This window comes from Spermophilus citellus (genome assembly GCF_964194105.1).
Source record: "Spermophilus citellus genome assembly, chromosome: 11".
Lineage (NCBI taxonomy): Eukaryota > Metazoa > Chordata > Mammalia > Rodentia > Sciuridae > Spermophilus > Spermophilus citellus.
In genome coordinates, this window is record NC_138192.1 from 79,387,206 (window position 1) to 79,401,017 (window position 13,812).

Genomic DNA, 13,812 nt, shown 5'->3' on the forward strand with positions numbered 1-13,812 from the left:
CTTTAATTGTTTTTGTGGGATAGTGGTGGCAGAGTCAAAGCAATGAAATGTTCTAGGTATAATAGGCTTCCTTTGTATTTTTAAATCTACCAGTTTAAAGGAAGAGATAGACAACCTGATACAGATGTATTTGATTCATATAGTGTTGCTTGAAAATTCACTTTGTAAATTATCATAAATATTGTTTCACTATCTTTTTTTATAGTGAGTCAGACATCAGTATCTTTTTATATGTTTGAGCAACATTTTGGATGTAAATGTTTAAAGGAAGGTAAAGGAATTTATTTTTTCAGATTCATTTTTGATTGGGCATGATGTCTGTCTGTTTCTCCCCATAAAAACAAACAAACAAACAAATAATCACCAAATAATAAGTAAGCATGCATTTAAAAGGATCTCGCCTACTTAGACAGGTACCATAGAATCTAAGATATATGATTAGGTGCCATATTATAAGGTAGTCTTAGTAATTGACTTTAATGCTATAGGCCAATGAAAATACTTACTAATTTGGTAGATGATTGATATTTTGTTTGCCCTATATGTCTAATTATCATTGCTTGCTTTGTTCAGCTACAGAACCTTGGCCAGAAAATGCTACATTATATCAGCAACTGAAAGGTAGGTTTTTAATCACAATTGAGTGATTTTTGTATCCAAATATATTTATTACAAAAAAAATCCTCACTAATGTAATTCAATACAAAGAGAACATGAAACGTAAAGGAGGGATTCTCTTGTATAATTTGTCTAGGAGGTTTTACCTAAACTTGTATCTGCCAGTGTAAACCAACTATTCATGGCCTATAAGGTCCTTGGTTTATTATTGACTCATTATATTGGCTGCTGTAGGCAATGTAAAATGATGTGGTTGCAGGAGCATTTGGCAGATTTACTGCACCAATAGCTGAGACAGCAGTTTTTTGAAGTCCTGTGGTAAAGTGGGCTCTCAGTAAAAAGGAACTGTTAAAATGTATAGGCTAGGATGGTTCAGGCTCCCTTTAGCAGCTCTTCATATATCATCAGATCACATTATGGACCCCATTTGGGGCTCAGCAGCCTGCTACAGTTGTCAGAAGACTGCAAAGTAATGAAGACTAATAGGCAGCAGCCCTAGTCTTCTAAGCATGGAATTTTTATTGCAGCAAACTTGTCATCTTTCTTTTGTGTGACAGACCTAGACACACTGTGCAATATTAACTGCAAGCTGGTTTTATATGATTGTGAATGCTTTTACTTTTAACTAGAAAGATTTGAATAGATACTATTTTGTTTAATTTTAATGAAAAGAAGGGGGATATTTCTTGAATACTTAGAAATGAATTTATTCTTAAAGGAGCTATTTTAATTACATATTGCTGATAAAATGAGATAAGTGATCATATAGTTTCAGAGGAAATAGTCCTATTTTATTATTTTTTATACAGTATAACAGTCAAAATTTTGATTACACAACATTGATATAGAATTTCATGTTCATTCAATGTAGACTATACCTTTTCTTTTTAAAATAAGAATAGTTCTTAAAAATAAGAATATTATAAGTATTCTTTGCTTGTTTAGCAGTTAATTTTGAATGAGGTCTTTCCTTGTATTTCCACAGGGGAGCAAATTTTGCTTTCTGACAATGCATCTTCTCTTGCTGTGCAGGTAAATATGTAAATAATATGTATTTTTTACCCTCTAAATGATTTGTGTAATTTGGAGTTGCAATTATTTTTTTCCCCTCAAGAAAATCTAATATTAAATACTTAAAATTTTTCTGTGTGATTTACTCTTATCAGTATATCATTGCTTCCCTGTGAAGTGTCATTTTACTATATAATATTAATCAGTTAATTGTTGTTCAGATATAAAATAAAAATCTTCATTACTTGTTCTTTTACACAAAGTCATTGTTAAGTGTTAGTCACATTCTGTGTCTTAAGCAGTTGTTTTGCTTTGGATTAGATACGATTGTATTGATTATTTGGGGATAAAATTTTATTTAGGAACAGAATTATCTTCTAATTTATTTGTAAAGATTTATTTACTACATATTTTTAAGCATCATTCTGCTCTTTGTACTCATTCTAGCCTTAATCTGTTTGGTAATCTTAAAATAGATATGTTCTTTTGTAGCTGCTCCTTATGTATTTATTGATTATATGTGTGTTTATTATCCCCAAACCACTTATTGAATTCAGTAGCTCTTCAGGTTGTATAATCACAGTTTTGTAATCCAAAAAAGATTAGTGGCTCTGTAAACTTTGAACTATAGGAAGATTAAGATACTTGGGGGATTATTTACTTAATAAAAAGAATTATCTGTGTAGATTATAGAATTATAGTTGTAAAAACATTTTACACATTTAGCTTTTATCTACTTGGTTTATATAGTTTGAATAACAAAGAAGATTTTATTGTGTAACTCCTAAAAGATAACTCAAAGGGAAATCTTAAGAGGTGACATTTATTGGAAGTGAGACTGAGCCTCCTTGAGCACAGAAAGAAAGGGTAGGAAAGTAACTGTCAAAGCTTTTCTTGTGTTCTAGACATAATGCTAAGCACTGATTTTTAGGTTATCTCTTTTACATTTTTTATTCAACTTTATATCTTTTAGGCTTAATAACAGTGTCATTCAGTATGACAGTATAACAGTATGGCATTCAGTACATCTTTGTTTTAAGGCAGGGAAGGAAGGGAAAGATGGAGAGAAATGTGGCTGGACAGTATTAGTATAAGTATCTTTTAACTTTCTTTTTGATTTGTTTTATATATATATATATTACCAGGAATATGCATTGTCTTTTGTTACTAATATTATAACTAGTTTTTATGTTAACTTTAAAAAAAATGTGGTTGTAGATGGAAAGAGGTGCTAAGGATCGAACCCAGTGCCTCATGCATGCTAGGCAAATGCTCTGCCACTGAGCTACAGCCCCATCCCTTATGTTAACTTTTGCTTTTGATAAAATCTTTTCCCCTGTGACTATTGCCCTTAGTTTTGCTTTCCTTCCCTCATCTACAGAATTACAGATGTTATAGTGCTGCTTATTACTCCCACCCTTTTTTATTGTTTTGAGAGAGATGGAATTTCAAGTTGAGCTCTCATGTGCAATAATAGTTGCCTATCATATAAAATGTACTCAGTGAATGTTTGTTGTGTGAATGGTTTCTAAGTGTGGTGAAAGCAGTCTTGCTTAATAAGTGACAGCACAAATAATTATTTGATGTGTATAAAATAGTATTTTCAATGTTTATATATATATATATTTTTTACTGGTTGTTCACAACGTTACAAAGCTCTTGACATATCATATTTCATACATTAGATTGAAGTGGGTTATGAACCCCCAATTTTACCCCAAATGCAGATTGCAGAATCACGTCGGTTACACATCCACAATTTTACATAATGCCCTATTAGTAACTGTTGTATTCTGCTACCTTTCTCAATGTTTATATTTTTGAAAAGCTTTTGGGAAGTGAATATTTTAGTTGAAGCACTGATTCTTAACCCTTCATCAGTTGCCATTTTGGGGATAACTCTTTCAGGATTTAACAAAAGTTATAGAACATTTTCCCAGAAAACACCCCACTGCACACATAGAAATAAAAATATACCCAGGCTATTCTGCATGTGGTTTCACAGGTTTATGATCTCCCTCCTCAAGCTATCTGGGAATCTGTATGAAGAGCCCTAAAACTAATAGTAATTTAGGAAGAACTAAAGTAATTTTCACCCAAAGGAAGGCATTTTAGGTAGGAATAGACTAATAATGTTTCTCAACTGGGGAGCTTTTTAACCCCCACAAAAGGTTGCTGCTAACCGTCCTACGGTGCACAACCCTGAATGTAAATAGTGTCAAGGTTGAAGAGCCCTAGAATAGATATTTTAACCAGTTTCTAGTACAAAGCAAGATATAAATATATTATCACTTTTAAAAATTAACATTTTAGGGGCTGGGGGTTGTGGCTCAGCAGTAGAATGCTTGCCTTGTATGTGTGCAATACTGGGTTTGATCCTTAGCACCAAATAAATAAATAAATAAATAAATTGTGCTATGTACAATTAATTTTTTTTAAATTAACATTTTAATAATCTAGGGAAGGGGAGGAAAAAAGACATCTAGTATGTACTTCATCAATTCTATTTTTGTAGTTCTTATTAATTTGTTTTCTTATTATAGTTTCTCTAATTGTTGGAATTTAAAATAAAACAGAAAAAGGATCTTTTAAAATGCAGAATTTTGCTTAACCATTTCTTTTTTTATCGTACATATGTCACTTAGATGATAAATTAACCAGCATATATTAAAATTCTTAGTTTTCTTCAATATTCTTTGGCTTGACAGCTGATAGTAGCCATGACTATAAATGTGACTTTTCCACATATCTGATGTAAACTTTATAGAGCAATTTTCTTCTATATAGTGGATCAGCATCTGTTTAGAAGAATCATTTAAAGGCTTCTTGCTTGATGTATAAAGCTGATCAACACAATATGACAGGTATCCATAAACTGAATATTTTCTATAAGATACCAAATATCAAACAGATATTTTAATAGCCTGCAAGTTAAGCCAGGGAATGTAAATTTTATTTCCCTCCTAGACTTGGTATTTATTATATCCCTGAAGCTAAATGCTTAGCTTTTTTTTTTAGTTAAAGGAACCTTTATGTTTTCAGTCTAAAAGAAAAAAAAAATCTTTTCCCCTGTGACTATTGCCCTTAGTTTTGCTTTCCTTCCCTCATCTACAAAGTATTGATTTTATCTAAAATGTTATTTGGTCATGTCACCTTGTATACTGAATATAGTGAAGTATTATATAGTATGTTCCTATGGCTCCTGTGAGCTATGTGCATGTGTGTATGTATGTGTATGTATAATATTGCATACAAGAAAAAAAGAAGAAGAAGTTTTCTATTCTATAATTTTGACTTTGAAGTTTATATTGATTGGAAAAATAACTTTGATAATAATTTTCTATTACTCCGTCTCTTAACAGAAGATTTTAAAAATATTTAAAGTATCCCTATTTAAAAAAATAAAAGAAACAGGTGAAGTTAATTTTAATAATGTATTTTATTTAACCTATTTCATCAAAATAATATTTTATCATGTAATCAATACAATGTTTATATTTTACATTTTTTCTTATAAAGTTCAAAATCTGATGTTATTTTATGCTATGGCACATGTGCATCCTTAGGCACATTGCAAGTGCTTAGTAGCCTTGTGTAACTGATGACTCTTGTATTAAAGAGTGCAGGTGTAAAGAGCAAATACAGGTGAACTTTGTAAGTTTTCTACAAAAAAGGCTTTTTAAGAACTTTTGAAGTCTGTATTTGCTTTTATAGCAGAGTCCACAAATGGAATGTAGGCAATTAATTTCTTTTCCAAATACAGCAGACCTTAAATAGGACTGTTTATTTCAAGTTTCCTAATCTGTAAAATGGAGATATAGTAGATGCTGTCCCATTGGGTTATGAGGATTGAATACGTAATGTGTAAAACACTTAGAAAAATGCCTGGTGTATTTACAAAAAGAATGTAGGTCATTATTTCCTTTTCTCCTGATTCTTCGACAGAAAAACACATAATGAATTTCAGCAAGAGGAATAGAACTTGTGGGCTTGATAATACCTAAAAAAACACTAAAGTAATTGAGAGTAAATGTCATATGTAAGATTTCTGGGGGACATATTTGTATTTGTATGAGCATTAAAATTTTTGTAATCATTCTTTTATGCCATACCTTAAAGATGTTAATATTGAATGCTTTAATTCAAATAGCATGTTATTTTAATAATATTGAATAAGGTTTGGTTTTAAAATTTAATATTTACTAAATGCTTTTATTGTAAAATGCTCTCTATGGAGATCATTTATATAGAGTATTGCATCTAATCCTTACCAACATCCTACTGTAGAGTTTCATTCTTAATCTCATTTTAAAGATGTGGAAACTAAAACTCAGAGGTGCTCTGCCCAAGATCATGAGTCCACAAATTGTGGAGGTAAACAGAAAATAACAGCATTGGTGAACGCCACATGTACTTATTACTGTGTTGAGCACCTAAAGTTCTTGTTAATTTATTTAATCCTTACAACAACTGTATGAAGTAGGGTGGTATGTAGTATAAGTATCATGGATAATCCTCTCTTACAGCAATCTTATGAGTTAGGTATTTTTATTATTCCAATTTCCCCACACATTAGGAAAGTAAGGTGGAGAGGTGAAATGATTTGCCCAAAGTTATATGGGCTGTACTTGGCAGAACTGAAATGCAAAGTTAGGGAGTCTGAGTTGACAGCCCACACACAGAACACTTTGATGCATATTAGACTAGTCCAGTGGTGAAGATCTTTGGATTTTTACCCAATAATAAGTGAACATTTAATCACATTATTTTTGACATTTCCCAACAAATGTGTCTTAAATTTTATAGTTTTTATTAAAGTATGAAAGATAACATGTCTTAGCTTTTATATTTTTGAAATGAGATAAAGGTAGTCTTAACTATATTATGTTATTATGAAGCTCAAGTTGGGTAATAAAGGAGAAATTCTGTAGAAAGAAGTGAAAGCTATAGCAATGTAAGATGTGAATTAGTACCTATTTTGACTAAAGATTTATGTACTTATTTTGTGAACATCGTTAATAAAATGTTACTTTCTAGTAAATTTGAAAAAGAATATCATGTAGTGTATAGGAAGCCAATTAAAACCTTTTTCTTTTTGATTGGCTGATCCAAATATTATAAAAATTTCGTGTATTTTTTAGACAATGTCTTAAACTGATGATCATTATAAGAATGCTACATGAAAAATATTTTTACTTCAAGAATAACATTTAAGCTCAGAATGAAGTGAATATCCCTGTTATATTTAATATTTTTATTTTCCCTTATCCTTTTTGAATAAATACTCCATCTCTAAAAATGAAACATGACAACAGTGGGGGAAAACCCTACTTGGTGTTGAATGTGTTACATCATTTTTAAAAAGTCAGCGTTTTTGAAGGCACCATTAATGCTGTACTATAACACTTAAATGTCAGGTCGGCTGATAAATATTTAGCTGACCCTTGCTTTTCCCTTTTAGCAAGTGATGCTTTTTAGGTGGACATGTTAATTAGTGGTTAAATGGTATTCTAATGTAGTGTTTGGGGATGAGCAGAGGAAGGAGTACCTCTTCTTTGGGCCTGCAGGTCGGTTGTTGCATTGGAGAAATAACTGTGAATATGAAAATAAGCTGCTCTCAACTTGTCAAGTCATTCAGATGGTCACAATAGACAGCCTACCTGAAAATTTTAGAGGAAAAGATTTTTGAGTTTTCAATTCAGTTATGTACAATTTTCCTTTAAAAAAAAAGTTGTTCAGGGTTATATGTCATTTGAAGGGTCAGTTTAAACCTGATATAAATACAGGTAGGATGATGCCAATGGGTATATTTTAATAGAGAATTAACAGAATAGTGTTTTGTGGAAATTATTTAAAATATTGATAGAACTTCCTTAAAATTTCATAAACTGTAAAATTTGTAGTATTCAGTCTTTCATTTTGATCATCCTGTAAAATGAGACATCTATGTTTATGTTCAGAGTTGGGAGGAGGAAAGGGAAACTAAGGAAAGAGAATTTAGTGAACATTTTTTAGATAGGGGACTTTAAAATCCTTTTTAGTATTCTAAATGAACAAAGTGGAGCTGCTATCACTCAATTTAAATTCCTCTGATTAATTGTCTTATTTTATATTATTGTTTTTATACCAGGAGTATTAAAGCATTTTGATGGTTATGCTTCTAGCAATTGGCATGATTTAAATATATGAAATGTGATGTTTATAAAAAATAACTTAAAATCAGAATTTAGTAGGTTAAAAAATCTCAGTATTAATATTAGTCTCTCAACACATTAACAATATGGTATATGTAAAACATTTAAACTTGTAGGATTTGAGGAAGTGAAGTATTTTGTATTCAAAATAATGTAAGTATCATAATGTAAGAAGTAGGTGGTTGAGTTGTCATTTTACTAATTAGTGAAATAATGCAAAATAGTTATACAGGGTAATAGTCTGCTAATATAAATATTTATTTAACTTAGCAAAAATATACATTCCTGTAATTCTGAAAGATTATAAGTTATTATACAACTTGTATACTTTTTTAACAAGTAAATAGCAAGCAGAATTTTAAAATTGGTTGCTGTTATACAGAACAATAAAGACATAGTGGTAAGATGAAAAAAATACAATTCTGTTATTAAACATAAAAAGCCTAGAATTCTTCATTATTAGATATATAGTATGAACATAATCCATCTAGCAGCATTGTATTCGAGCTGAAAATATACTTAAATTTGAGGCCATACACTACCCTGTGTGAGTGAAACATCTTTCATATAGTTCTAAGATGAAATTACCCTTGAATGAATAGCATCTTCATTTATCTTCAAACCTCTTCTGTGCATTTAGTGAATCTACTCTTTCAACATTCTACAAGAATCACATTATGTCATTATACCAGAGTACTTCTGCAGTGTGAAATAGATTGGTTTGGAAAATGAACCTGGCTTTGCTATAAATTACATTCACAGGTACAAAGGAATTTGTTATTTTGTTTAAAATAGTCACAAATATAATTAAGGTTTTAATTTATGTTAAACTACAAATATGGCTATTACTGTAACTGGATTAGGAACTTAATCTGTCACTTCAAGAATGATACCTAACACTTTTCATTTGTAACCTTAGATACATTATTTCAATTATAGGGTCTGCAGCTGTTTGATATAAAAATGAATTATTTTGTAGGTAGATTTGTTCATGGTTTTTAATTTTAAAACATGCTTCTTCAGTAAGGTGGAAAATAATTCTTCAGTTGTCACAGATTTTCTTTTGTGTCTGGTGAAACAGGACATGAATTAAAATTCAGTATCGTTTTCATTTTTTACCCTAAGAATGGCATTGCATGCTTGACAATTGTCCTTAGTGAATTTTTACATAAAATATTTCAGATTAAATTATGAAATGAATAAAAGCTTTCTCCAAAAAGAAGAAAACCCGAGTTTAAGTATAGTTTTACCTGGATGACTGCAAATGGATTGTGTTCTTTCTAGAATTTGAGTGACTTTGTTAATGTGACTCACATACCTTAAATTCCATAGGATTGGTCAGTAAAGCATCCACTCTTTTAAAATTTTATTAAGGACAATTTCAAACATGTTGAATTATTTTAACACTTTTATTGGCACATTGTGCTGGTTTTATTTCTTATATGCAATTGAAGAGAATTGTTCTGTATTTAACTTGTAAGACAATTGTTCATTTGTTCTTGAAATAAAGAAGAAGAAAGAAGGGGCTGGGTGTTTAGTTCATTAGAGCACTTGCCTAGCATGCTTGAAGCCCTGGGTTCCCTCCCCTGCACCAAAAAGAAAAGAAAAGAGAGGAAAGAAGATAGTTGGTGTTGCTTATTTTTAAAAAAATTTTTTTTTTTAATATTTATTTTTCAGTTTTTGGCAGACACAACATCTGTGTTTGTATGTGGTGCTGAGGATCGAACCTGGGCCACACGCGTGCCAGGCAAGAGAGCTACCGCTTGAACCACATCCCCAGCCCGGTGTTGCTTATTGATAAATGATTCAGTATTGAGTTTCTGTTAACCAAAATGAAATGACTAAATTTTGTGTCCCTACCATCTATTATTTAGCTTATCATAAGAATTAAAGTTTTTTGTTGCTGCCATTTTTCTTAGTTGGTAATATTGTTTTAGTCTATAAAGAACAATTTTAAAACATTCATTATAGAACTTAGGAAAAAATAATTTTTCTTTTAATCTCCAGTTCTTTGAGTGCCAGCTATGCCCCTGATAATTGTATTAGGGTCTTGGGTTACAAGAATTATTCTATTTAAACATTGAGCTGCCATTTTTATTGTCTGCTCATACCCTGAGCTGCACTAAAATTGTCAGTATTTAGAGTATCTTTCTTTTTTCCCCCCTCCGGAGAGAGATCCTGTGTTTGGGAGCTGAAAAGGGAGAGTGGTAACTAGGATCTCTTCAGTTAATATGTACACTTAGGCTTAACCTTTGTCTTTTCCATGTGACACCTTACCCAGTTCCTTATTCTGTGCTTGGATCCTTGAATTAGGTATCTCTAATTATTTCTCCAAAGAATAAACCTCTGTCTCCTGCATAGATTAAGGGAGGGCTGATCACCTGTCGCTTAAACAAACCTTCAGCCATCCTTATGTTTGTAGTCCCATGCCTTTTCTCTGCTTTTTGTGCTGCCTGGTGCCTCCAAGTTTGGAATCTTTGTTTCTGTTATGTGAATGTATTGATTTTTCTCCTCTGTAAGCTCTTAGGTTTCAGTTTCCTTTGCTCCATTAAATCAGCTTTCCATTTTACAGCAATGGGTTGACTTGTCTGGTCTGCTTTTGTTTTTTCTTCCATTCTTTGTGTCTTTCTGGACTTATACCATTTCTACTCCTCCACTGTTATTTCAGTAGTTTTTTTTTTTTTTTTTTTTTTTTAAAGATTGCCAAGATTCCTTAATATAATTCAACTATAGGCTGGGGTTGTGGCTCAGTGGTAGAGCACTCTCCTAGCAGGTGCGAGGCCCTGGGTTCAGTCCTTAGCACCATATAAAAAAACTCTTTGGCTGACACTCAATGGACTTAAGTATTGTGTCCAACTACTTCTAAAAAATAAATATTTTTTTAAAAAGAATTTAATTAGGGGTTGGGGATGTGGCTCAAGTGGTTGTGTGCTCTCCTGGCATGTGTGAGGTACTGGGTTCGATCTTCAGCACCACATTAAAAAAAATAAATAAATAAAATAACATTGGGTCCACCTTAAAAAAAAAACCTAAAAAAAGTAAAATTAAAAAAAGAATTTAATTAATTTATTAAATGTGTTAAAGCTTATTAAATTTCAGGGTCTTAAAAGTCAGATACTGTGTACATTCATATGTGTCTATTTGTGTTTGTGTGTGTTTAAAACATTCCCTGCCGTGTCATAGGAACTTAGTAGATTTGTATTTGAAAAATACAAACTATATAACTATATTTATTGACTGTAATTTTAATTAATTTTTTAGGTTTTAGTTTTTACATGTTAATTTGCTTGATCGTTTTATCAGTTATTCAACAAATGAGTAAGCCTATATTAGTTCTCTCTGAAATTAGGAATATTATGATGTTAAATGTGTCACCAGCATCAAAAGTTGATTACTGGGCTGGGGTTGTGGATCAGTGGTAGAGCACCTGCCTTGCACATGTGAGGTACTGGATTCAATCCTCAGCACCACATAAAAATAAATAAATAAATAAAGATATTATACCCATCTACAACTAAAAAAATTGTTTTTAAAGTTGATTACTTATTTTTATGCACTGTACCGTTATGAAGATTGTGTTTTAAATAATATTTAGTTTAATTACTTACAGGTGATGTCAGACTTTCATACCAGGACCTCTTTTATGTGTTGATTATTATTGTTACAGACCCATGCTGTCCCATAGACATCTAGAAGTCATCACCACATCACACTGTGATGAAGGAAGAGTTTTGTATGTGTGCTAATACAGTAGCCAATAGTCACAGGTTCCATTGAGCTCTTGAAATGTGGCTAGTTTGGGAAACTGACTTTAAAATTTTATTCAGTTTTAATAAATTTAAATTTAATCTAAATAACAACATATAATTAGTGGTTACCATATTGAGCAGTATAGTTATAAAACATTATTCTGATAGGATGTGCTGTTTTCATTCAAATTATTTTATGTTGTCATTCATTTGAATTGGTTTGGAATAAACTATCCAACTAGAGAATGAGTTAAGTGAGTTATCCTAAGTTTGTTATAATTAGAGTGACATTTTTCTTTGGCTTTACATAAGAATAAAAATATGCAGGTTGCTACTTGAAACTGAAAGTAAAAAATGTGTTATAGGCTGGTATTTAAGGCCTATTACTTGGAGTTTTTGTGTGTGTGTGTGTGAGAGAGAGTGTGTGTGTTGATAAGATTGCAAATAACAGTGAAGAATATTTAAAAATTAAATAAAATAAAAGAATAGAAAATAGTGAAAGGTGAAAGTACTGTTTTGGAACTTCTCAGACTTATCTTCCATCCTTGGAGAGAAAAGAGAAATACTATTTAAGTCAAAGTTTGCTTTGTTTCAAAGTTTTTATATTATTGAAAACAGTCATGGTGATGTGTTGGTTTTGCATTTTTAATGTTTGTATAAAAATGCTGTTTTTGTGCCATCAAACTTATTTGTGATGTACAGATTAATGTGGAAAATTTTTTGATGAAGAGTAATTGAAGTAAATGCTCTAAAATTAATTTCTGGCTGGCCAGAATTATACCATCATTTGAGGTCTGTGGTAAGTTGAGTATTGTTAAATTGGTCAAAATTAAGTCAGTTATATTTCATACAGGAGTGAAAAATTATGGGACTGATTATGAAATATAGAGGTAGATTGATTGTTTAATCTTTTTTCTAGTGAAATATAACTTTATAGATTATTGATTAGTATAGTTATCACTGTGCATGTAGTCTAGCAAAATATATCATACTTAATATTTTATATAGCATTATAATTGTCAACTAACAATTGAGTATTTGAGAAGATATATTAAACAGTTATTTCATATTCCTTTGCTCTCCAAAAGGCCTAAATCCCTCTTATCCTCTTGTTCTCAGCAAATGATTCCTCTTCCCATTTCACTGAATGTGAGCAAGTACTCATTTTCTTGTCCTCTCCTATCAACATATAGTCAACATCATTGATTCTGAACATCCTTGCATTGCAGTGGAAAAAAATCTGTTTCCTGAAAAAAACTCATCACTCTAGCTGTGTTCTTATTCTATCCCTGTTTATCTTCTCATGGATCTTGTTTCTTATAATTTCGGCTTATCTCCACTGGTGTTTGTATATACATACATTTTATGTGTGGAGATAAAGAAGCCATCAGTAAACAGTGTATGTGTGTGGGGTGTGTGTGTGTGGGTGTGTGTGTGTGTCTCCTTCTCTTGTAGTGTTGGGGATTGAACCCAGGCTTTGCACATGCTAGGCAAGTGTTCTGTCATTGAGCTCATCTCTGCCATTTTTTTCCCCTCTCAGTGAAGAGCTCTGCTTTTCATCATCAGTATAGATACATAAGTAATAGAAGGGAATCCATTTTTCTACTCCCTCTTCCTGCTGATCCAGCTTTTAAAATGAATTGTTCACATTTACTCTAATTCTTTCCTTTTTAGTACGCCTTCCACATGATTTTGATGAGGTTTGAGAATCATTGTCCTAGCCTATAATAGGGGTCACAATAAGCTATTACTGTAATTTGGGATCAGAGGTAATAGATTGAGAAGACAACTTGTTTACACTTAGAGGTAGAAGAATCAAACTTTTGATCAGGTGAGATGGTGTTTAAACCTATGATTAGTAATTGTAGGTGAATAAATTAGGATTACACTATGGGTGACAGAAACCTAAAATATAGTAGCAGTGTAAAAAGAAGCTTATGTCTTTCTTTTATAAAAGCAGGTAATCCAAGTTTAGGGACTCCTTTACTCTTGTTGCCTCATCCTCAGCTTCTATTTCATGGTTCAGTTTCACTGCTGTACCTATAATCATTCTTTTCACATTTCAGTCAGCAGGGGGGAAAAATGAAAACATATCCCCTTCTTTTAAAGAAACTTCCTAATGGTTATGCAGAACTTTTAGTCCCAATGACCAAAATTGAGACATTGACCACATTTCATTATAAAGTAGACTGGGAATACAGGTTTTTAATTTCAGGCACCATCTGTGTACAGATATAATT

The 13,812-nt window shown here is 31.5% G+C and overlaps 1 protein-coding gene across 1 annotated transcript in view; it reads left to right on the top strand.

Moving 5' to 3' along the window:
* MTX2 (metaxin 2) overlaps positions 1-13,812 on the top strand; it is a 64,367-nt gene that overhangs the window by 24,356 nt on the left and 26,199 nt on the right. Inside the window, exons 2-3 of the mRNA XM_081261290.1 lie at positions 574-621; positions 1,604-1,650. Of these exons, the coding sequence (XP_081117416.1) occupies positions 574-621; positions 1,604-1,650 (95 nt within the window). The remainder of the gene's footprint in view (positions 1-573; positions 622-1,603; positions 1,651-13,812) is intronic.